The 25,939-nt window shown below is 42.1% G+C and overlaps 2 protein-coding genes across 8 annotated transcripts in view; both read left to right on the forward strand.

Annotated features, from left to right (window-relative positions):
- tiam1a (TIAM Rac1 associated GEF 1a) overlaps positions 1 to 2,422 on the forward strand; it is a 54,313-nt gene extending 51,891 nt beyond the window's left edge. For all 4 annotated transcript variants that reach the window (XM_076750225.1, XM_076750226.1, XM_076750228.1 and 1 more), the window contains one exon: positions 8 to 2,422. In XM_076750225.1, coding sequence (XP_076606340.1) covers positions 8 to 657 — 650 coding nt within the window. In that variant the 3' untranslated portion in view covers positions 658 to 2,422. The remainder of the gene's footprint in view (positions 1 to 7) is intronic.
- A 1,699-nt stretch (positions 2,423 to 4,121) lies between these two features.
- grik1a (glutamate receptor, ionotropic, kainate 1a) overlaps positions 4,122 to 25,939 on the forward strand; it is a 30,114-nt gene continuing 8,296 nt past the window's right edge. For 2 of the 4 annotated variants that reach the window (XM_076750953.1, XM_076750954.1), the window contains exons 1-13: positions 4,122 to 4,526; positions 12,717 to 12,884; positions 13,643 to 13,900; positions 15,063 to 15,244; positions 15,960 to 16,013; positions 16,151 to 16,321; positions 16,661 to 16,804; positions 18,556 to 18,663; positions 18,929 to 18,973; positions 22,751 to 22,864; positions 23,259 to 23,462; positions 23,756 to 23,979; positions 24,538 to 24,656. In XM_076750953.1, the coding sequence (XP_076607068.1) occupies positions 4,445 to 4,526; positions 12,717 to 12,884; positions 13,643 to 13,900; positions 15,063 to 15,244; positions 15,960 to 16,013; positions 16,151 to 16,321; positions 16,661 to 16,804; positions 18,556 to 18,663; positions 18,929 to 18,973; positions 22,751 to 22,864; positions 23,259 to 23,462; positions 23,756 to 23,979; positions 24,538 to 24,656 (1,873 nt within the window). In that variant the 5' untranslated portion in view covers positions 4,122 to 4,444. The remainder of the gene's footprint in view (positions 4,527 to 12,716; positions 12,885 to 13,642; positions 13,901 to 15,062; positions 15,245 to 15,959; positions 16,014 to 16,150; positions 16,322 to 16,660; positions 16,805 to 18,555; positions 18,664 to 18,928; positions 18,974 to 22,750; positions 22,865 to 23,258; positions 23,463 to 23,755; positions 23,980 to 24,537; positions 24,657 to 25,939) is intronic. The other 2 variants (XM_076750955.1, XM_076750956.1) reach the window with 1 other exon arrangement.

Here is a 25,939-nt window from a genome sequence, read left to right on the forward strand (position 1 = left end):
TGTCTAGCATCAGCTCCATCGCGAACGTTAGCCCGCAGGAAGCTGGTGAGGAACCGCTTCACCATCGATACTGACCTGGTTTTCCACGGCAACAACAACAACGGCAACAATTCAGACCCCTCCCAACACTTGTCCTACCCACCTCTCTCCCAGCATGCTCTTCTTCAGTCTCACAAACCTCAAGGAGAGGACACAGACCGCTGGGTGGAAGAGCAGTTTGACCTGGGTCGCTATGAAGACCAGGGGGAGGGCATCGATGTGGGGCAGGTGAAGGAGACGGACATTCTGAGCGACGACGACGAGTACTGCAAGTCCGTCCGAGCCGCGTCAGCAGAACCGACCGACCTGGATGGGAAGATGGAGGGACTCGGCCTACAGGGCGGAGAGGTGAGGAGCCAGAGCCTGAACGGACGAGCAGCAGAGACTAGAGGTGAGATGCAGGAGGAGGCAGATGATCAAATAAAGCACCGCGACGACTCGGGCTCGGTAGGCTCCTTCACCTCCTGTGGCGTCTCTCTATCCCGCTGTGCAGCCCCAAATATAAAGCTCGCCCCCTTGAAGCAGTGTGCCGTGGAGGGGGCCGCAAACAAGGACCATGACGTCATCTGGGTACGGCGGGACGACTTTGCCAGTGGGTGCAACAGCGACGTCTTCTGATTGGCAGTAATGGAAGATGAGATGAAGAAAATGGGGGAGAGATTGGATCCAAGCTTTAAATATGTGGAATTTGGAGGAGAAAATGTGTATAGAAGGTATTAAACCTCAGCCAGTCCTTCCTGTATCCCAACACTCTTCTTCACACCTCACCTGTATCTCCCCTGTTCTGACAATCCTAAAGTACTGAAACATTGAGTGAGTAAGGAGAAGTGAAATATCCTCAGCTTTATTTGTTGAGACCTAGAGATTCTCATCCTGAACTCCTTCAGAGTGGACTACAGGGTTTTTTGGACATACACCCAGGCATCACACGCACACACCTGTGGAATTGTATTCGAGTGTACGAACAAGCCAGCACTGCATGTGCACGCAAGTAAACAAGCAAGTGTGTATGTTTACTGTAAGCGCAGGAAATACACAGAAGCACAGACACGAGAGACTGTAGGCAGCTACTGTACCGTGCACACATTGTACCGAAGCAACGTCATCACTGAACTTTGACCTGGTGGCCAAAAATGTCTATTTTTCAACACAGGAATGTGGTTGTTCTATTTTTTTGACTCAGAAACCGTGTTTGTATTTCAACACTCAAGGGCTGCGTGTTACTGAACTTCTCTTCAGGGGCTTTTGGCTTAACGACTGCTGTGTAAAAAGATGGTGAGATCCAACTAGCTTTATTGTGCTTGTTGTTGTTTTAACTTAATATCAGCTGCACATTGGTGTATAGTCAGAGGAGGACAATAGAGTGCCGTTAACCTCTTCTCTGAAAATGTTTTGAAGCTCACTTTTATCTCCTTAGCATATCCTTTTTCGAAGATAGCTCGGACAACAGATACGTCTACCTATTCCTTATTTAATTATTGCCTTTTTACTGTCATTTTTAATGTTTACACCATGTTCAGCTGCCCAGTGTTACAAACCACCTTTTGTGTGTTTGGTGCCAGAAGCAGGCTTGTGAGAGAGCCAACGCTGCCCTTCACATGAATGTCCAATCTTCACCTTTGTTGCTCAAATAAAACGCCATTGTTATTTTATTAACTGATGGATTCCATCAAGGTCACAGATATGCCGGACCCTTTCTCGCCCCTTTGTGCTCCGTGGTCTTGATATGACATACTAATTCCTCCAACAATCCTGTGTTACTTGAATTTTCTTTGTTTTGAAAGGAGGTAATCAACAGAGCCATGTCAGTGACTGTACTGACTCATGCAGTCCACCTGTCATCTTCTGACCAATTCAGACTTCTTCTTCTGCTGCTGCTTTGACCTTTCGTCATGTCGAGCGGCGTCGCAGCCACAAAGAAGCTTGCAGAGACAGACTTCACATCCATGACGTTTGAAATCAATCCCGCCTGCGTTTTTTCCTGTATCCACCAGGCTGTGCTGTTTCACTGTCATCACAACGTCACGCTGATTGCTGAGATCAACATTCATGTGCACCTTAATGGATGTATTGAGCACACACTTCATACCAACTGTGAGGAGGGGAGGGGGGGGATGTGCGAGCTGCTCTGATTCAGAGTGTGAGGAGAAACGATACACTTTGGTTGTCGTCTTTTTATTATGATGCTGGTTTCTTAGAGTTTAGCTTACTGGGCTGATGGTGCCCAGTAAGGACGTTCAGACTGTGAGGTACAATCACCTGACGTGGAGGCAAGTCCTGTGAGAGCCCCATTGACTCCTTCCTTTGTACTTTTAAAACTGTGTTCGTACATAAAACTGTGGAGTATTATCATTTTTATGTTAAAATAAATTTTCTAAATTTAGTTTTGTGTGAAAGAGATTTTTTTTTTCTCCCCCTTTTGCACGTGTGACCCTGCAGTCTTATTAACCAAATGTTCTCCCTCACAGGGACGCCCAGCATTTCTATTAACACCATAACTGTCTCACAGAGGTTATTGGAAGATCAAATTCCGTTGATCAAATAAAAAATGATCGATGCCAGACAGTTTTGCAGATTGAATTGCAGCCCTGAAATGTATTATGTCCAATTTTAAGGCATTGCAAAAGATGAAATAAAGGATCAGAGGCAATTTTGATGGATAACTGAACGAAGTTGAGGCTTGATTTACTAATACTGTGGCAGCAGTGTTACGGTATAAATTTAAGTTCCAAAGTACATTAGACATATTATATACCAGTCTTAGAAATTCAATTTGAAAACCAGAATGCATCAAAAATGTTTGAAGAAAACTCCTTTCCAGTCTCTGTAAATCTACTACATACTACATGAAATGTATCATGAGGTATTTGTGCAGCTCTATTGGACATTACATGTTTGGTATTAAACAGACTCTGCTCTGTATTCACATCAGGTGTGTGTAGTGTAGTGGTAGGACGGTTGCCCAAGGACTCCTTCTGGAGAGGCTGGATGGTCATTTTCTGAGTTAATTAAAGTTTGTCTATAGGCTGTTTGTCAGAGGCCCAGGTTGAGTTGGCAGGTTCTTTTTTTTTTTCTTTTTCAGATCACTTGGCTCCCAGCTTTGACGGAGTTCACAAACACCGATAAACAAAATGTCAGTTCTGACGTGATCCGGATTCTGCTTGAGGAGAGCAAAGCTGTGAGATGGCTGGCGCTGGGAATCTCTACGTTTTCCAAATGTCAAACAAGAGGCCAGAGTTAGCTGGAGAAACTTTTAAATCCAGAATAAATGCCCATGAAGGGCCATGTTCAATGCTACTCCAATGACAAAACATAGAGAAAAATGAAGGCACAGTATTCCGTCAGGTCTCTGTGAAGATGTTAAAGTGTGTTTGACCCTTCAGGTCACTTGTCACATCATTGAAGATAAATTCCCATCTGCTGCAGCTGTTCTTTGAACACTCCTTCAAGTCCTGGGACTGGATGGGAAGGCGTCCAGTGACCCACTCAGATAAAGACCTTCCTTGTCTGCAGTGAGAGATAATCTGGCATCTGCCCTGTAACCTGAAGATTATTCTCCTCTCATCAGGACCGGTGGAGAGAACCGCAGCCAATCCATCTGCTCCTTAATCCAAACCGAATGGAGCCAAACTAGCCAGAGATAACCAGAATGAGACCACTGGCGCCTTCAGCGTAAAAGCTTTTCTATCAAGTGTGACAAAATACCTGCCGCTTATTTGGAGAGATGATCATAAAAAAAAAAAATCTATTTCCAAATAAATGACCACCTTTCCTACAACAAGAGCTGCACATTTCTGTTCTGTTGCGGTATAGTGTAAAATAAAGTTAAAACAGCGTTTCTGTAGCTTAAACCTGAATGCAATAAAAGACTATACCGGTTACAAACATCACATCGCATGCATCAATAACGAACAAGAACTCTTGATTTAACGCCTTGAAATGTCTATTTTCACCACACCTCAACAACCAGGTGTAGGACATTACTTAAATGGTTTTTATTTTGAAAATTCCTACCGGATATCGCTTACATTTCGTCTCGCTTGACACTGATCCGTGCGCTCTCACTCCCTCCAGCTCCTGCCGCCTTGGAGGCGCACAGACTACTGAGTGAAAGTGGACGTGTTCACAGACCGCCGGTTGTTTTTCTTTCTTGGAGCCAGTTTTTGTTCAGAAGATCCGTCTTGGGTTGATTTTGTACAGGAAAGTTGGATCCACTAGACTGCTGCTCATCCTTTCTTTCTTTGATTAGGTGCGACGGAGTGATGCAGAGTGGAAAGAAGGATCGCATTGGGGATGAAACTTGGGTTGCGCGCGGGCATGGCACGTCAGGTGTTTCAGCGCTTGGATAGAGGCTGTTTCTGTCTGTCATGGTGTCACTATCCGCGGTGAGATCCCCTGGAGCACTATGGAGGACAGAAAGGGACTTTTCTTCTATCTTCTCTTGGCGGCGCAGCTCTGCCTGAGCTCGGCACAAGTCCTCAGAATCGGTAAGCGCAACAGCTGTTTACGCACGGTGTTTGTTGGCGTGTCTGAGCTGGCTGGACAGAGTGAGAACCAACAGCATCTAAGAAGAGATAAGAGAGCATCTGTGTTTAGCATTAGTTTAAAATCACTGCATCCTATTCCAAACCTATTCCAGTCTAGTTTTCTCTTTTTCCCCTATTCCCATTTGGCATCAGTTCAGCGATGTTTTGTGCCTTTGTATCCCATGAAAGTGATTATGGGATTACTTGTTCTTAATATTATTGTGGTTATACTGTCAGTAAGGTCGTGTCAAACTCAGAACGAAGGAAAAGATTACCTGCATCAAAGGACAAAACACACTTTGACAACTTCGCTCCCCCTCTGGTTCATTTCGTTCCCCTGATATAAATGTTGCCGCCTATCAACCCTGATTGAGTCCACAAAGCAAATGCACAGAGCAAAGGTCGTTAAAATATTCAAAGAATAATTTAAATCACATTAAAATGCGCGCAGGGTCCAAAATGAATGCTCCCTCCCCTCCTTCATTAATCCATCTTCAGTTTAAATGCAATCAATCATGGGAAAGTTTTTTTTTTTTTTTTTTTTTTTTAATGATGAATGTTAGAATTCTGACTCAAAATAATCTCGTGAACTTCCAGCTTTATCATCAGAGGCTTTGTCGGAAGATCGGTCCTCATGCATTATCTTTGAAGGTATCTTTTTAATCATTTAAAATTTAATTGAATTTCATCTTATGGAGGACTTCACGCTCTTACTCACTACACGCACCGAGACATACACACACAGAAACAGCTGAAAGTAATGGATTATTGATCCCTCCCAGTATCAGAGACGCCTGTTGAAGCATTTTCATTCAAAATATGTCCCCCAGCAGCTGATCTTCACAAACACAGAAACCCATCCATCACTGAGATGGATGCATCGTATAGCCTGTGAGGGCGATGCAGTCATCCTCACTCCTGCTGTCATACGCCAAAGAGTGGAATTAGGAGGAGTGAGAGAACTTCACCCAGACCTGATCAGACAGGAGGTGGCTGGTGAGCGCTGTGGGCTGTGTTCATTATCCAAGAGTCTCCCTTTCAGGTTTGGAGTCAGACCTGAGCTGAACTGTAATATGTGGATCTAATTGGCTGAATGAATTGAGGGTTGGTGATGTCAGTGCCACCTGCTCTTAACATGGAGAATTAGGATGGAGGTTCATATACGGTACACACGGCAACACTGCATACAGGCAAGGTTGGGTCAGATTACTTTGAAATGTAGCCAGTTACTGAAGACAAATGACTAAATTAATTTTTAGAATTAGTAACATAATCCACTGGATTACAGAAAAATGTAATATAATCTGAATACTTTTAGATTACTTCAAAATAAAACATTGAACATATTTCATCGGACAATAAAAATGGAGATGCAACCACAACAATTTGAGCTCCACAAGTTAATATTAATATTCTTTTTTCTCTTTAAACAGCTTGAAACAATTTCAACGCAAATAATGAATTTTGTATATTCAATATCTACAGTTGGTCAAATCAAACTCTGTGTGTCAGACACACTTCTTATGTGCTAATAGAGGTCATGAATAAGCTGTCAGACAAAATCAAAAATGTAATCAAGAGGTCCTCGACAATGTAATTATAATCTAATCACACACTTCCAAATCTAATCTGATCTTATTATAGTTACTTATTTTTTGTAATATGATGTATATGTAATCCATTACTACCCAACACTGTGTTCAGATAGGAACATGGAGAGATGTATTTCAGAATGCATCTTCTTTTTTCATGGTTTTGCATTTTTACATTTTATAATGTTTGACAATCTACAACAATGTGTCTGATAATGAAGGTGCAGTATATCAACATGCATCACCAACAATACCACAATAAGATGAAGCCATTATGATCCTATAATGCACCATTCTGCACAGTGAAAGTCACATTTAAATGATGTCGCACATTTTTGACCATAGGAGGACTTTAAAGAGCTTCCAGCCAACTCCAAAGACTTCTCAGCATAAGCCTTTTACTGTATATCTGCTTATTACCGATTCCAGAAGTGGTACTGCTGTTACTGTGCTAATACATAGAATTTAAGCTTTCAATAAGCCTTTAACAGCAGCGTGCACACAAGCAATGCTGGATGTTTGAGGCTGACACTGTAGAAAAATCTGAAGATCAGCAGGCATTTGTTCTTAAGCAGAAACTTAAGCAAACATTACTGATGAGTATGAATCAAAATGTGACCAGGATATGCTTGAATTAGACGTTTCAAGGCTGACATACTGTGTGCACTAATGCAGCTACATTTTTTTTCCCAAACAGAATTTAAGGCTTCTGTTATTGGCTGTATTTCTTCATGCATACTTGCCTCTGTGTTAGATCTTTTTAGCATGGACGGCATTTGTTCATTTCATCCGTTGAAGTCCCCATGCAGGGGGTTTCTGATCTGGAGTTTCGCTCTGGGTCACGCATTAATATTCAGCATCATTCAAGACCAATAAGTTCAGGTTTGATGGTTCAGCCGAGACCCCCTTGAACAACACAAGTCCTGAAATTCCCACATGATTTACGTGCGTAGACACTATCAGTGTGTGAACTGCAAAGTTTGGCTCCAGGTGTCGCTTTCTGTTAAATGGAGTTGCTTAAGCTTGAGCTGTAACCCACATCTATAAAAAGGGTACCTGCTTAATTTTATTCATTAGTTCCTTTTCTCTCCAACAAATGGCCATTAGGAGAACGAATGAATCTCTGCTCAGCCAAATTGCCAGAGTTTTGGAAAGTTGGCCCCACTTCTGTCGAAGATATATACACAGATAAACTGGGGAATTGGCTGCCTCTGTAGTGTGATCGTTTATCATCCTGGCAGAAACCCAGCACTCCTGGTTGTGAGATGGGAGAGGGAGCTGTAGTTTGTTGTGGAATTGCACGTATATACACTGGCATTCATTTGTATGTATCGATCCTGTGACCTCATGAGGCTTTTCTTGTGATGAGTAGATTGATTTCAGGAGGGTGAGTGAAACACAGTCACTTCTATGCATCCTTTTCTTTGTCTGATTTGGCAGCACCTGTGTCTGTGCGGCTCGAGAGCACAAAACTAATGATTCTGGAACCTGAGAGAAGCTCAACCTGAAAGGAAGCTGCCATTTTTTTTGGTCAGCTATAACCCATACTGCTTTCATGGTACAAAGCCAGTGTCATAAATCATAAACTACAGCAGATAAATCACTTCTTTTTGCTGTTATTTTAGTGGTAATACAAAAAAGTGTCATGTTCTTCTGTAGCACATTGATTGAGGCTGCTTCTCTTAGATTTTTCTGCACGTTTTACGATTCTTCTTGTGCATCATTCAGGTGCTCCTTTTGGTGCTCTTGTTGCAGTTATTTTTGTCTGTTTTTCTCTTCTCCTCTCCATCCCTGATTGCATTTTTTTCCTTGTTTGCCCATTTGTACGGCTCCCTTGATTTGTTGTCAGGAACAAAATGTTTCCCTTGTGTTTTTCCAACCAGGCTGCAGTGAAATGTCTGTCATTCAGTTTGACACCTGAGAACCCCCCTCCCCCCCCCCTCCTTTTTTTTTTTTACCCTCCCTGATGCATTTCCTCCTGCCTGTGGCTACATCACCCCTCCAAAGTGCACGGCAATCCCGGTTTTCAGAGAGACAAAGATGGCAGCAGTTTCTGTTGCTGTCAGCAAAGAGCAGAACTGTCTGACTTGTCCAGCTCACTGATGCTTCAGAGACGTTAGAAAGATCCAGATTTCTTCTATCTCAGGTACTGAGTGGCAGTTTGATGTGTGACTGCCCTCCACTGAAATAAACAGTCCAGTATGAAGAAGAAAGGATGTTTTTTTTCTAATTCTTTTCCCCTTAAACTTCCCTTCTCTTGTTGAAAGTGTGAAAATCACTTGAACACTGGTAGAATAATTAGCAGTAATAACTCTGCATGCTAATGTTGTAGCTTTAATCACTAATGTGTACATCTAGCATTTCCTAGAACTGAGGCAGACTGATCATTTTAATGATGGAAAAGCAATGTGGAACAACATCCGATACAGCAGCACGGCATATCAAAGCCCCCTCTATAGTTTGCATATGCACACTTGTTTGCATCTGCATGCAAATGGGAAGTTAGCTAACATGTTGTCTGCAAGTCAAAAATCCTTTGTTTGGAAAAGGAGAAATGCCATAACAGACAGTTAAACAAGGCAAATCTTACATAATCATCAATCACCACTGAAGCAAATGGAAAAACTCTGATTTTATGTTTATGCCGTCCTCAATTTGGCCATAATGAGCTGCCCTGCGTTTGAAGCCGCCTCGGTGCAGCCTGAGTGTGCTTATATTTTATGCAGATGAAATCCACCTGCAAACCCCAGTTGCATGTTAAAAAGCATTTATGGAGTCCCGTGGGTCGTCTGAAACTTTTAACACTCATTTATGCTGCAGGACAGATGGATGTGTGTTCCCGAGGCAAATTATTCCTCATTATTTCTGAGCTGAATGAATGCTTTTAGAGCGCCGAGGTACATTAATTCATTTGCGAAGGGAAAAAAAAACCACCTTGTTCAAAATAAAAAAAAAATTAAAAAAATGCCATTTTTGTGACTCCAGCAATCACAACTCACAGTGCAGTTTCAAGAAGGGATGACGCATGACTAATGTAAAACGTAATTATTTGTAAATAGTGAAGTGACGGATGGATGGTGTCCATGCGCGCGCACACACACACACACACACAAACATCTTTATCTCCCCGGTGGGTTGTTGAAGAGATTGATCGGGTCTGTGTGACAGCTTGGCACAAAGCTCAGATTCCTTCTTCAGCTTTTTGTTTTATGTTTTCCTCCCACCACAGCAGGCAGATAAATCTCTCATCCAACCGCTGAACTGTACCACATATCCACATTTTTATGGCACAATTTTCCTCCAATTACAGCTATGTACCTGCTAATCACAGTAATTGCAGAAGAAATGACATTTTTATGTTAATGGAAAAGTGGTTCTTGATTATAATTACTAATTGGCTGCCGTTGTTTTTACATGGATTTATTTGTGTCTAGGACATCGTGTGAGTGTCTGTGGTTTTTTTTTTTTTTTCAAACGCTTGAATTAGGTAACGTGTTTATGTGTGTGACTTGAGTAAATGCCCGACATATCTGCTGTGTTTCTAAAAACATTCACATTCCTCAAGCGTGCATACAAACCCAATCAAAGCTTGTGATGTGAGGGAGTGACATGTATCAGCCATTGGTCATGATTGCACCGACACAGCCAGACATTAAATCAGGCTGGTAATTTACACGTACACTTTCTAAGATGTGTGCTATGACTGACTAAGCTCTGCTAACCTTGACCAGCGATTGTTACCAAGCGTCTACAAAATCCTGATGCGTTTCCTCCCCTGCCGCCCACATTATAGTGGCTTGTTATATGTGAGCGACAACTAGCCATGTCAAATGAATTGTCCACCTCCCCTGGACCGTCAACACTGCCTGTTTGTGGACATGAGAAACTGGACTTCAAAGGACCAGTTACAGTAATACAGACTCTGAAGTCCCTCACGGTGTCACTCCAGGGTCCAGGTTCAAAAAGACCACTGCAGATCCAGCGAGTACATGTGCAGTCTCTGCGTTGGATGTGTAAACCCTTTGTTCTGTGTCATGCTTCTCGTTGGGCTCGTCAATGCTTTGTTGGGGCCCACCGGAACGTGTCCACAGCTCTGAGATTCAGTTCAAACATCTTCTGTGGCTGCTTGTGTTTTCTCAACGTTTTAAGGGAAATATGCTTAATTGCTTTCTTGCTGAGGGTTACATAAGATGATTGATACCACCCTAATGGCTGAAGTGCGGCTCCAGTCAGAAAGCGATTAGCTTAGCGTAAGGACTGGAAGCAGAGGGAAACTACGGGACTATTTGTTTGACAGGCTGGTGACTTCCTGGAGCCAGGCAGGAAATATTTACAGCAGGAAATTCCCCATAAAACCACAACTTTTTTTGCATTGGGGTTTTAGTATGGAATAAACAAACAAGGCATAAGGCATCCAACTCTTTGCAAGAAAGCGAATTGGTGTATTTTAAATCTTGAGCTAATGGTCCTGAAAGTAAGATATCATTTTTGCATCAATGCCAAACAAACATCAGCATGAGTATAAAAAAACATGGTGGTCCCTTTTTCCCAAATTACTACAGTTTGGACAGCAGAGTTTCCTGTTGCTGCATCCTGTATCAATTACTGTAAACAAACAAACCAGACAAGCACAACAAGCTTCCAGGATTTCTCCTCTCTCCGTTCTGCCACGCAGTGACAGAGTGAGTGTGAAGCTGCAGTATGTTTGGTGAAGGCATTGTTATCTTTAGCTCGATATAACGCCTCAGCGGCAGAAGAAAGGCAGGAAACATTTTACCTGAACTGAACAAACAGTACAACAAATAGACCAAATTGTTGATAGAATTAGATTTAGTCAGAGCAAACAGCTGCGGGATCAGCAGGGGAGCACAAACTTGCATTTTCATGCAGAGAAAACTACCCTGAAAAAAGGTAACCACAAGGCTGACAATTACTTGCACAATGATTTTTAGTTATTTTTTTATTTAGACTCCGTCGTGACTGATGTGACTTGACTCAGCTTTCAAAAGCCCGTTTTGAACCACGAGAAGCTCTTAAAGCCTTTTTATTTCCTGCCCTTTCACACTGCGGGAGCAATTACAGTACTTCCGTTTTATCTTGCCTCCGAGTCCACACTTCACATCTTCTGCACCGGGATGACAGCATGTTGATGAGGAGTTTCGGGGCAATTTCAGGAGTCTGTCTGAACAGCATTGTTTCTTCAAAGCCTGCTGCCAGCCGGTCCAAGCAGTGTGTTGTGTGTGGCCGAGGGTCCCCGTATTGTAAAAGTGAGAACAATGGAAGAGCGGCTACCTTTCAGTCCGTATGACTTTCTCCCCACTTTGAGAAACGGAGAATAAAATATGCAGCGGAGGAGAATTCTGATTGTTCATCTTGGAGCACTTAACATTCATCTTCATTTGCATGCTTTTGTGGGAATTCCAAATTAATTCTCTGCTCGTACAATATTGAAGCTCGAGGCACTGACACTACAAATATTATGTTTTATTGTGGACATATCGTATTTATGGTGTTGGTTATGACTGGAAGATTCGATTTGCATAAAAAGAACTATCTGAACTGACCCTCATTAAATCAGGCTGCAGAGAACAATGTAATTTTACATTGTGCAGGCTGTTGTACTGCTTTTGTACAACAAATATGCAGTACGTGAATGTTGTGGACCTCGCTTGGGTTACTGCAGTGGTTTTTGTGACTTCTTTCCATGTCTGTCTTCTGCTGATTGGATGAACCTGATGCCATTTATGCGTTACCACTTTCTAATACGGCGCCCTTTACAAATGGTGGAAATTGTAATTATATCATCAGTAATGGTTAATAGCACTTTCTCAGATAACCTTTGGGCTGCCAGCTTGTGAAAAAAGATTTGATGTTTAAAACCTTTTTAATGACAGGTCTAGTTTTCCTGTATTTGATAAAATAAAATCGAAATCATCAGTGCTAGCTGTTTGGTGCAGAGTACGTGTGCACTGGCATGGCCATAAACGTGTGTGTGTCCTGCTTGAACATCTACCACAGGTTGATATAAGGGGTCATAATTACCACGCTCCATGATTTAAAACATTTTCCAATGTTACAAACGTTATTCATTCTGTAGCTCAAGGAAGTGTATCACAGTGCTCCTCATTCCTGGTCGCTCATCCTCCTAACTTTCATTATTTTAACTCTATTTGCTCCTATCTGACTCTATCAGTCTTCACAATTTTGTGTCCCACTCATTTATCTGTCATCATGAATTTTCAATATTCAGTGTCATTAAGTGTGCAGCTGCCTGTATGCCAAATGAGTGCACCGATGATACTATGAGACACCTTGGATGCACACATTAAAAGGCAAATCATGAGTGACAGGTGGAAATGTGACAGCCGGATTGATATATCTTTGTTAAGTTTGTGTGGTGGGTTTTGAAATGCGTCCACTTAACGTTAATCAGAGCTTCTAAACTCTCGCAGGAGCGCAGAAGCCACGGCGTGTTATCACAGAGGCTTCTGCAGTCACAGTGTTTGTGCACGCTGGCAGTGACCGTGTCTCTCTCTTTGTGCTCCATCTCCATGTGCAGGTGGTATTTTTGAGACCCGGGAGAGTGAGCTAGTGAGTATGGACGAGCTGGCGTTCAAGTTTGCCGTAAATAACATAAACCGCAACAAGACCCTGATGCCCAACACGACTCTCACCTACGACATTCAGAGGATCAACCTGTTCGATGGCTTCGAGGCTTCGAGGAGAGGTGGGATGTGATATTAAGACGATAGCTATGCTAGCTAGACAAGTGATGACAACAATGTGTCCTTTGTGCTTAAATAAGTGCTTTGGAATGCATGCTGTAATTTTATTTTTTTTAGTTTGAGAGTTATTTAATGTTTCCTTATTTTGTAGTCTCTACATGCCATTTGCTATGCTAATCTCATGGATTACAGAGTCCATGTGTTTGTCTCACTTTGGCCAAGAAGGAAATATAGTTATGTTCTCTCAACCCAAAGAGCCCTGCTCTTTTAAATCCTATAAACAGTGGTGCAAGAAGTTTTCAGATTCCTTACTAAAGTAAAAGTAGAAATACCACAGTCCAAAAATACTCCATTACAAGTAAAAGTCCCAAATTCAGAATTTGGCTTACAGTAAGTAAAAATACTTACGTGTTATCACCTGTCAGAATATTATATTATTCTATTTTAATCACTAAGGAATACAGGTTAGAGCATTTTAATGTTGTAGTTCCTCAATATCAATATGGTAAATAAATATGGTGGAGTGAAAATTCCAAGATTTTGCTCTTAAATGTAATGGAGTTGAAAGTAGCATACAATGGAATACACAAGTAAAGTAGAAGTATGTCAAAGTTTTACTTAAGTAATACTTGGTAAATGTACTTAGAAGATGCTCATGAGCTTGTTTCCATAGAAAGTGAACCTGTCTTGGACTTAAATCTGCCTTTAAGTCACACAAACTTGTACTCACCATCACCTTGCTGGTGTTCTTTGTCACTAGTGTGTGACCAGCTGGCCCTCGGGGTGGTTGCTGTGTTCGGCCCCTCTCACAGCTCCTCGGTCAGCGCTGTTCAGTCTATCTGCAACGCCCTGGAGGTTCCTCACATACAGACCCGCTGGAAACACCCGTCAGTGGACAACAAAGACACCTTCTTCATCAACCTGTATCCAGAGTACACTGCCATCGCCAGGGCCATCCTGGACGTAGTCACTTTCTTCAAATGGAGGAAGCTAACGGTGGTCTATGAGGACAGCACAGGTAGGGCCCACTGTTTTTTTATTAGTCTGATTGCCATTGTAACTTTCGAAACTAGTAAGAAAAAAAAATGGATGCATTAAGAGGGACATAATGGAAGGTAAACCCACTTGATTGAGTCAACCTTTCATGTGGAAATAAAAACAAATTTGCAGAAGCAGAACCATATCGAACTGAGTTTGAGGAAGAAAAACACCGCTAATGTGGATATAATGATCAAACAGGGAGCGATAGATTCAGAGCTTAATTCACTCAGCTGCAACAGAAATCTGTCACTTAATATCTCTGATGTAGTCTTTAAGACCAGGAACACATAATATATACTCTATCACCACAGTACCATTAAAAATCCCACACAATATGTTTTGGATTTTAAGGTTTTTCTGAATGTCTACAATAACAACTGACTGAAGGCTGCGTTCTGCTCGGGGTTTTCCCACTGCATTACTGGAGATCAACAATAACATTGCGTGACATTTCAGGTGAAGAGCTGAGAGGGAGAAGAGGTCAACAGTCCTGGCTTGTGTTATATATCATAGCTATAATTACTCACAAAGTGCAATTCCACTGTCTACCACAGTCACCTTCCTCGTGTTGGCCGGTGAACCCAATCTATGACAGGGCAAGAGTGCTTCATATCAAACAGCTGCCAGTGTTCCTGCCCTCTGACTTTGAGCCAAACCGCAACACTGATGCCCATAAATCCAGCAGAGTCCTGTATAGAGTCCTCACCCGCGACCCAGAGAATATGAAATGCCGCCGTTGAAATGTCATGGTTTATAGATTGTTTAAAAGTCTTTTTTTTTTTTTTTTACTGTATCAGAATTTTATTTTCCTGAAATGTCATGGCAGACACACACCTGCACATTTACACACCGCTGCGCACACACACGCACAGGATGCAGGAATGCGGGGTATGTGTACAGGCTAGGAGACTCTGAGAAGAACATGTAAAGAGTTAAACAGGATATTGGGCTGTAAGGTGAGTAGGGATCGCATCACTCAAGTTCTCCTGCTGAAGTGTACTTGAGCGAAACCCTGAACTTTAGGAGTGATGCTCTAAATCGGACCCTGACCTATGATCTTCCTGCAGCAGAGGAGGGAAAAACAAATGTTGAAGAGGGGACACTTCAAATGTCTGATTTGCTCCTTTTTTTTTTTGAAGGTCTGATGCGCATGCAGGAGCTGATCAAGGCTCCGGCAAAGTTCAACCTGAAGATCAAGATCCGCCAGCTGACCCCGGGTAACCAAGATGCCCGACCGCTGCTTAAGGAACTGAAGAAAGATAAGGAGTTTTTTATTCTGTTTGACTGCTCCTATCGCATGGCCGCAGAGCTCCTGAAGCAGGTTCGTACCAGGATTGATCGACTCTTCCTTTCATTAGCTTGTTCTGCAGATTTTACAGCGTGTTTATGTGTCCTTTGGGGGAAACGGCTTTAATGATTCTTTTCACCGCAGTGTCTTTTGTTGTTGTAGGAAATCATATGAAACCTATTACCTTGTTTACTAAATGCTTCTAAGTTAAAGGATATGATTCAGGATGAGACGACACTTCCCTTATCATCATCATCGGAACTTTAAATTGTCCACAACTTATTTCTCATCCCACAGATTTATTTCTTTTCGGGAAAAGCTCATTTAAATTGCTATATACGGTGAAGTGTGATAGCTCATTATTTCTGAAATTAACAGACATACTGACAAACGTATTTGTGGCTATTCTTGTGTGCAGCAGTGAAAAGTCTAACTTTAATTAACCTTTGTATTAAGCCACACAGTTGTTTCATTTATCTAAGGCGCAGTGAAATGCATTAATCCTTTTTGTTCTTATTTGTGTACAGTGGGACCGTCGGTTTTGAATGACATAAAATAAAATAAACCTAAGGGTATTAATGCAGAACATATTTGATGCACCAGGCAAAGGAGAAATGACCAAGGAAATTAGTTTCTTATTGAAGATGTGACACTCGAGCTATAGCGCTGGAGAACTCATCATGTTTAAATCAAGCAGTGCGGCCTTGAATTGTCTCATCCTTCATTCTTCCTTCTTTTCATTCTGCAGCTTTCTTCAATGGGAATGATGACAGAGTACTACCACTTCTTCTTTACGACTTTGGTGAGAAAAAAGCACGGCTGAAGTTGTTTTATGGGAGCCGCTAGGCAAAGTAAAACCAAGCTCATCTTGGTCTTGTTGCTGTGGCTCATCAACACAGTAAAAAGCTGCCAAAGTGACACCCTGCGCTGTCTCTGCAGGACTTGTTTGCCTTGGACTTGGAGCCATACCGCTACAGTGGGGTCAACATGACAGGCTTCAGACTGCTGAACGTTGATGACCCATGGGTAGCCTCAACGATGGACAGGTGGGCCATGGAAAGACTGCAGGGTCCCAAACAAGAGAGCGGCCTGATGGATGGAATCATGACTGTAAGCCCTGTGGTGTTATTTTGTAGAACAGAGCAGCAACAGTACGAACACCTACTCTGCTGAAAACCAATGATGCACATTTGTATGCTGCACACACGCTTGCATACAACTGTAAACTGCAAACACCTGCTCACCTGTAAACCTTTTTGCTAGTTTGTTCTATCATTATATTTATGCTATATCCTCTTTACTTTTCTGGAATAACGACTGCAGTGTTTAATGTTACTGCTTTTCATTTGCATTTCTTACTGTGATTCAGCTGTTCACAACTGATGTTTAGTTGGGCTGTTGATACATTGCTATCCCAACAACATCTTCCTTCCGCCGCCTCCTCCGCAGACAGACGCAGCCTTGATGTACGACGCAGTGTTCATGGTTGCTGTCGCGTCCCAGCGGGCCACTCAGATGACCGTCAGCTCCCTGCAGTGCCACCGCCACAAACCCTGGCGCTTCGGACCCCGCTTCATGAACCTCTTCAAAGAGGTCAGTATCAAGATCGGGGCTCAAAAGCCATAGAGCTAAAACCCCTGTCACATCACCGGCATGACTTAAGGAACTCCTGTTTCTTTTAGCCTGACCACCATACATCTTCGATGATGCGTCTAAGTATGTTTTGAAAGGGCCTTCATGAGCACACGGTCCTTCAAGTCCTGCCTCTCTTGCAAATTCACCAAAACTGGATGTCAGATCATTTCACGTGATTTGCTGCTTAACCGGCCCCCTCTGACAGGCATTGCTTTGCTTCTGAAAGTACACAACATGAAAATATACGGTATTTATGGACTTGTAAGTTGAAAGCATGTGGCCTGGTCCAACTGTCAGACTTGGATGCCCACAGACAGAAACGAGGCCTTTGATGCACGAGTGTTTTGATCTCTTAAGTCTTAAATCCAGCACAGGACTGTTGCCTGCCACGGAGAGGGAACATTATCATTCAATCCCCTTACTCATATTTTCCTCTTCATGCCCCCCTTTCCTCCTTCTCTCCTTTTTTTCTTTTTCTTTGCATCACAGTGTCTCTCTCCTCCTCAGCTTTTCGTTTTGTTTGAAGCATCAGTCCTCCTGTGCTATTCATCACTAGATAAGAACCTTTTTGATTGCAAGAACCAGTAATATGTCTCACACAGCACTCAATTAAAAGCTATTTCTGACAAGAGAGCGTGGAATATGAGGACACAGCTTTCATTTCAATGGTTGAAATTAAATCTTGGGCACTATAACCTCTTCGCACTCTCTCTCCTCAGGCTAGTGTTGCATACAATAGTCAGTTTTCTATTGTATTTTGAATATGTTGACACACTTTTGTTATTCAGTGCACATCAAATTATGAAAAAAAAACAGAGAAAAGAGGTTCATATCCTGGATTTTAAATGTTGGCATCGGAAAAGTGCCTCTGAGATTCAATTTGTGTGTCTTTTGCCGAGCTTTTATGCCTCCATGCCAGCGACAGCTTTGGCCGGAGGCATAGGCATTATGTTTTTCAGGTTGTCCTGAGTAGACTGCAGAGGACATAAAAAACGAGTTCCCGAAACATTTACAGCCCAGTTACACAGTTGTGGTTCAATAATGAACCAGGGTCAGTTACACTTTTCTGGACTGCAAAACAAAATAAAAATCGGAGAGTATTTGTGGGGAAATGGGTATAGCAGTGTTTTCCCCAATAAAACGCTGTGGGGACATTGACTGATTCAAGTTTTAATCATTTAGTTATTCCTCTTTTTGAGCCAAAATGACATCAAATGTACATACATTCATTTATATAAATCCAGTGTCTGAATTTCACTCTTTGTATCCATGTTAAAATAGTCATTATTGACAAAAAAAAAGAAAAAGCAACAATATAACATCAATATAATAGATGATCAGGTAGGCCTTACTATTTAAAAGGTGCATGCATGTTAGCCTGCGTACATAATAATGAATCAAAATATTAACCTTTGTTTCTTTACTCAAATGAGCTTTTTGAACATCCCTACTGTGAAGATAGTAAAATCTCATACATATTGAGAATGTATTACAGAGCAGCCTGTCGATGTCTCCCAGCCTTCACCTGGTTTGATCCAGCAAGTCTTCCAGCTATCTGTCAACGCTGACTTCTTCTGGCTGCCTCTGGATCCTCTTCCCGTCTCCTCCTGGGACTCTGCTCCAAAGCTTCAATAAGGCTCCACATTGAACTCAGACGGCATTTGAGACTATCTCCCACTTCTCTCTCCCTCTGCATCTCTTCTCCGTAGGCACAGTGGGATGGACTGACAGGACACATTGTTCTTAATAAGACGGATGGCCTGAGGAGAGACTTTGATTTGGACATCATCAGCCTCAAAGAGGACGGCACTGCCAGGGTGAGCACAGAGGCCTGGAACAGCCAATTACACCACTCTCATGCTGCTTCCACGCTGGCTGATTCATTCCATTAAGGCCAGTGTGCTTGTGTGTGTGCATGAAAGAGAGTGAGCTGCTGAAGAGATTTTGTTTCCTATAATCCATCCGCACATTAATTATTTGTTTTAGATTTGTCCGGTCATGAATATCAATAACGCTGCAACAACTGATTATCTCTCTCCACACTGTCTGTGCTCCATCGTGCCCACTTCACATTTTCAAAAGGGTGTTGTGGAGGGCGGAAGTCGCCTCACGAAAAGGTGGATCAAGGTTTGTGCCAGTGCCATGTTTGGTCCAAGCCTCTGTTGCCCCCCCCCCCCCCCCCCTTCTTATTCTCACTCTGTATGCCGCACACCTCCCTGCTCCTTGCCTTGTCAACCTTGTTTCTCTTCACTGGTTTTGTGTACAGCAATGCCATGTGTTTGACATTTTAGTTTTCCCCATCTTTGGGTCCAGGCATCGCTCTGACACTTGCGAAAACTTTTGTCAGCAGTGGGAGAAAAAAATATTACATTGTTAAAGTAGACATAACAATACCTCAATTAGAAGTAAGTGAGCCCTGCCGTTTCACTTAATGTAATGTCATTCAGTTTCCGCCACAGGTGGCTGTGAGTAATAAGACAGAAATCCTTCATTTTTGCAGAGACTTGTCAGTTCACTGCTTAGTATGTGCTTCACTGTTAGACTGCCCTCATACTGCCATGGAAATCATACAGGCTTGAAGTATTTAATCGCAGCCATGAGGGATGCAGTTAGCAGAGGAGACAGCTTAAGTCAAGACTGGCTGCAAGACCAGATTTCCTTTGTTGGCCTTCGATTGACACATGGACCGGTGCATATGTTAAATGCACACTCTGGTACTTAAAAACGTGCAAATGAGCCTTGTTTATTTATCAAATCCTTCTTTCTATGTCGAATTAAGTTTAATATTCATTAGCCCCGTTCTTAAAAAAATCACTGTAAATACTTGAGTGCAGATTAAACAGTCTTCACTCTGAACCTCTGCTTATCACCAGTTCGATGAGTGAAAGAGTGAATCAATGAATAATTTCATCCCCTCAAAGAGTTAACCATCAAGTTGGCAAAGTTCTTTCTCTCCGTCTGTCAGTTGCCAGACAGACAGGTATGTAGGCAGGCAGCAGCTGTCAAGGTGCAGAAGCAGTGATTTATACTGTAATTTTAATTCCATTCAGTACTTTCAGCCCTCAAAAGCCTCCCTCCAGAGTAGAGACCACAACATGGTAAGAAGGTCACATAAAATGCTTGACTTTATGGTCATGAAAAATGAATTATCAGTCTGTTGCAGTTCTTGGGCACTGGAGTGTTAAATACACTCTGAAGAGGATGATGGGACTAAACAAAGTGAAAGTCTCCTGGGAAATAAAGTATTTCTCTTAAAGTTGTTGAATTTCAGGAAGTACGGTTTTTGTTTTCCCCCCTCTCGGCTTTCTTGGCCTGGCTTAGCGTGTCTCCTGCTCTGTGGTAACGGTTTTCCAGTCTGATTTGGTTCCGGATGGAGATGAGCTTTAAGGATTCATAGATAACATTTTACTCCCAGCGCATGAGAGAGAACCCCTGTCAGTTTTTATAGCACACTTTGTTGTTGGAAGCTTCTCTGGTACGCACGATAAATTTGCGGGGCTATACACAGTAAATCCATGACTTAGGGGTTTAAAAGATGATGACTGTATGCTGTGCAGCCGTCCCAGGCGATATTGTAGCATTGATTTCTTTGGCTTGGTCAGATAACTTTATTACTTTACTTCAAACTGACTAATCGTGCAGTTGACATTTCACAGAGGATGATGTTTCCCAAAATATTACTGTTTTCCAACATACAGCTTGAGCTAGATTATGTGAAATCGCACAGACCAAAATACCCTCCAAACTTTCAAAAAATATTGTTCTCACTCTGTCCATTTATCGTGGAGATTGAGGACAATACAATTAATTAAATCCAACCCCATTCACTCTGCTGCTCATCTGCAGTGTCCACAGATAAGACAGATTTATGGACTCCTGCATGCAGTGGACCTTTGCGAAAGTGCGGCGGTGGAGATATAGAGTGCTTTTAGCGAGGTTATAAGTGAGCACATTTTCTGTCTGTCTGACTGGTTGAACAGAATAAGATAGAACATAATGAGGAGTGAAAAGCATGTTATCTTTTCCAATAGGTAATCCCACGCAGCCCTTTTTCATGAAAAAGAAATTGTGAAAAATAAGACTGCACCTTCTGTAGAGCTCAGTTTAATAAGAGGCACTGATGCGTTCACTACTACTCATCCTCTTATGCAGCCAATGGATGAACGGGCCATTGTTTCTGACTAAAAATACTCAAATTCATTCCTTTTTCTACTCAGACTAAACAGCAAAAAGGGGAAACGCTCATCCCCATCACTCACTTTATTTCTTATTTACAATGAAGCTTGATCATTTAATGCACTTAACTTTATTGCATCACTGTCATGAGCCCCCTTGGCCTTTGCCCAGCTCTTAACCAGTGAGGGGATTTGAAAGGGTCAAAATCCAGCTGCCAGACGCCTGCTCTAATCTGATAACAGTCTGGATTATACTGCCTGGTCCAATGAACCGGACACTCTCATTCACAGTTACTGTGACAGAGTGGAGGGTAAACACCATATCGTCCTCTACCCCCCCACCCCCCCACCCTGACTCTGTCCGACCCTGTCCGACCCTGTCCGTCATTCATACTCTTCCTGCTGGTGTGATTTCCAGTTCCTCACCATCATACTAAATCTGTGACTAACGATTACAACCCCGATCCCCAAAAAAGTTGTGATGCTGTGTAAAACATAACTTAAACATTGATTTTTGTCAATATACGCTTCTTCTGAATTGGGAGTTGGGAGATGAGCAACTAAAGACTGGGAAAGTTGTGGAATGCTCCAAAAACACCTGTTTGGAACATTCCACAGGTAAACAGTGTGATTGGTAACAGGTGATAGTGTCATGATTGGGTCTGAAAGGGGCATCCTGGAAAGGCTCAGTGAGGTTCACCACTTTGTGAACACATGATTGGATAAAGGATATGACTACATGGGCTCAGGAACAGTTCTTAAAACTGTTGTTGGGGAATGATTGCATTCTGTTTTTATTTACGTTTTACACAGCGTCCCAACTTTTTTTGGAATAGAGGGTGTATTTTCATTATTGATTACACTGTTCATTAATCAATTAATCATTCAGTCTATAAATTGTTCGGGGAAAAAAAGAATAAATACTGACTGAATACTTTCCTAAAGCCTAATTCAATGTCAGTTGTTTTGTCCAACCAACAGTCAAAAACCTAAAGATATTCTATGAATATATCTTATTCATAAGCAACAAATTAGCAAATTCTGACAACTGGAACCTGGAAATGTTTAGGAGTTTTGCTTTGAAAACGACTGCAAAGGAGCGATAAACAATTCATCGATGATTGAGGAATTTGCCAATGACTTATTGTACGTATGTTCGATACCTGAGAGTCGGATAAATGACTGCACACAACATGAATGATGTTGGTTTGCTCCAAAATACCTGTAAACTTCTACCTGACACGCAATCAGCAGCTCTATTTGGAGCAAACTGCTTCATTTTCATATTCACTGTACAAAAAATGAAGTTTTCGGCACTTGGCCCACAATCATCAGAGCAAAGCTGAGCAAAGGGAAATAGCGTTTTGTACGATAGTGAATGGAGCAGAAGGTTGAAAATGAGCCAACAGTGTCAGGTCTTTTCACCTTATAGTTTTTCATTTTTCTGTTCGACGAATCAGAAAATATGATTAATATGCAGCGTATCGGAGCAGTTTCTAGTTTCCTGTTAAGGCTCGGAGACTAAACCAGCCTCTGTTTACTTGGTGTCTGAGATAATAGGAATAATCAATCAGCTTCTTTCCTTTAACAGCAACAAGTGTGAGTGACCAGCCTTACTCGAAGGTTTTAAAGGAGTGCGTGTCTATACACTGCAATTTCGTCTAGTCTTGACTCTGATCAATGCAGGAAATGTGGTTCAATAAATCTGACGCCCTGTTTGCCTTTCCAGATTGCTGTGTGGAACTCGTACAGGGGGATGAACCTGACGGAGTCCAACCGAGACAAGAATAACAATGTGACAGACTCTCTGGCTAACAGGACTCTTATTGTCACCACGATACTGGTGAGGAGGGAGGAGGAAGGTTAAACAGAGGACAGCGTAGGGAGAAGGAGGGAGCACATATGGGATGTGTAGAATGCAGATAGCAGGACAACAGAGGAAAGTGCAACGAGAGGGGGAAGAGAATCAGTGGGAAGGAACGGTGGTTAAATCTGAAGTGGATAGTTTGAATTTGCATTTTTCACAATTTTATCTCATGCATGCAGGGCATAAGCAGACAAAAGGTAGGGAAAAGAATACTTAAGTGATTCTGAGTTATCAAAGTTAAAGTACATTCAGACATGCTAGTTCAAAGACTGATGAAGTGGTGACGCATCTTCATGATTAATAACCCAAATTTAAGGCGTATGCATTGAAAACAGTGAAATACAGCATTTTTTTTTTTTTTTCCATGCAGGAAAATCCGTATGTGATGTATAAAAAGTCAGACAAGGAGCTGGTTGGCAATGATCGTTTTGAAGGTTACTGCCTGGACCTTTTGAAAGAGCTCTCCAACATCCTGGGTTTTACGTACGAAGTCCGACTGGTGGCTGATGGGAAATATGGAGCCCAGAATGACAAGGGAGAGTGGAACGGGATGGTCCGCGAGCTGATTGACCACGTGAGTTACGAGCAATCACGCTGAAAGTTAAAATAAAAAATCACAGTCTTGTTATAAAGCCTTGTTATAAACTGTCATGCATGATTATATGTATTAATTGAGTTTTATAAAGCCATATACTGTATTATAATGTTGGATAAATGTGCTTATAATGCATTAAACACATGACCTTCATAGAAAATTTTAGTCATACATAAAAACAGAACTGATATTCTTTCACAGGACTTTTGACACTGATTGGTTTAAAGGAGCCTGCTGCGCTTTTATCTTACTTTGTCTTCTGGCTTTTTAAGGTTGCAGACCTTGCCGTGGCTCCCTTGACCATCACCTATGTTAGAGAGAAAGTCATCGACTTCTCCAAGCCGTTCATGACCTTAGGCATCAGCATCCTGTACCGCAAACCTAACGGCACCAATCCGGGCGTGTTCTCCTTCCTTAATCCCCTGTCTCCGGACATCTGGATGTATGTGCTGCTGGCCTGCACAGGAGTTAGCTGTGTGCTCTTTGTGATTGCAAGGTAAGAGCATGGATTGGTGCTTATGATGATGAGCTGTGCACATTCAGCTTTGCCACAAGCTGTTTTGTTCGTATTTTAAAAGTGCAAAGGACAGGAAAGCTGTGAGATTTTGTCCTCACTGAGATTTTAAAAACAATACACGGGGTCATGCCTGATGTAGCAAATCTCCAATTTTGCATAGCTATTCTAAAATAATCGGAAATATGCTTTTAGCTGCCATATTGGCTTCCACTGTGCTTGTGAAGTAGTCGGGAGTACTCGCGAGCTCGCTCTTCATCTCCCTCTCAGGTATTGTGTGAAACCCCTGCAAGCGGGTTGCACCTAGCAACGCATAACCGAGATGTGTACTTATTGTGAAAATCAAACTACAAATCAATGTGAAGTGCGTAAGAACTGGGAGCCAGCACTGAAGTGAAGTGAAGTGCACGGCCAGTGTGGCCTCATGCCTCAGATCAGCTGCAGCACATAGAGGAGGTTTTGCCTCATTATGTTTTACATCTTTCTTTCTGATATTTCCTTTCATCTCTTCTTCTTTCTGTTCTGTCTCTTGTCTTCCAGGTTTACTCCATACGAGTGGTACAACCCACATCCGTGCAACCCGTCCTCGACTCTCATCCAGAACAATTTCACTTTACTCAACAGTTTCTGGTTTGGGGTTGGAGCTCTCATGCGGCAAGGTATTTAGCAAGCAATTGACCAGAAAGTCCTCTGACAAAAGACACAACATGGTTTCAAACAGGAAATGAACAGCGGTCAATTTGGTCACTTGCTGAAACAACCGATGCTGTTGTTCTCCTCAGGTTTTCCGGTTAATTCTCTCCACTCTCACCATTGTTGTTTGTGGTTGAAACAGGCTGCTATTTCTAGCTAAAAAGCTTTTGATAAAACCTCTGTACATGACCTGCCCAGCACCATACAGCAAATTATCGACTAGTTGGTGATTGTATTGCAGCATTTAGCAGCCAAAATAACAAATATTTCCCTCTGACGTTATGATGGAAACCAGCTCAAAGTACTGAAATTTGTCAGTTGTTGAGAAACACAACTCCAAAAAAATTCAGTTATTGTAGGTTTAAAGGCTTCAGAGGCTGCTGGGCTCTTACTGTCGAGCTGTCTAGTGAACCAAAGTCTAAACCTACACTGTAAACTCTGCTCTAAGCTGTTTAATTCAAAACATCAACATTTGCCTCTGTTTTTCTACAAATGGCCTTTCCATGTAGCCTGGATCCATTCCCCATGAATTGCAACCACTCTTTCATGAGAATGATGTTGCACTTGACCTCCCTCAAGGCTGCAGATTTGGACAGGATAAGCCCGCCTGATTGGACAGCCAACAAACAGGCTGACATCACCAGTCCGCTACAGTGTGGTGATGCTGATGAAATGTGATTTTTCTCACAGCAAGCCCACATTTGTCATATTTATCAGAAATGCAGCAGTATTGATAGATGAAGAGATAAGTGAGTGAAGCTTTTATTCAGCTGGGTGGCTCAGTGTCCAATTCTCCATATATATGGTGTGTGTGTGGTGTGTGTGTGTGTAACCTGGCTGTTTGGTGGCCTTAAGCTTTCTGTGGGATGCTTGAGGAAAACTGTTACCTTAGATACGCAGCTGTTAAACCAACCCTCCACAATCTGCCTTTAACTGTGAAAGCACGGTTGAGCCACTCTGAGTGAAAAAGGTTTAAAGATGTTTCAGGAAAATGTTCCGAAACATTACAGATCATCTCATCTTTTTTTATTGCTTCTTCTCTGTGCATGCGGATGAAAAGATTTTCCTCAATTTCTTTACATTCAGCTTTCCTTTTGGTTTTGTCACATTTAGCTTCTCTTTTTCTTCTGTTTTTTTTTTCTTTTTCTTTTTCAACTGTGTTTTCTTGCTCTTTTTTTGCTGCTTTTGATTTTTTTTAAGCCTGTCATTTGTTCTTTTAGGTGAAACTTTTATGCTGCTTTCTCGGCTA

This window comes from Chaetodon auriga, chromosome 15 (assembly GCF_051107435.1).
Source record: "Chaetodon auriga isolate fChaAug3 chromosome 15, fChaAug3.hap1, whole genome shotgun sequence".
NCBI classification, from domain to species: domain Eukaryota; kingdom Metazoa; phylum Chordata; class Actinopteri; order Chaetodontiformes; family Chaetodontidae; genus Chaetodon; species Chaetodon auriga.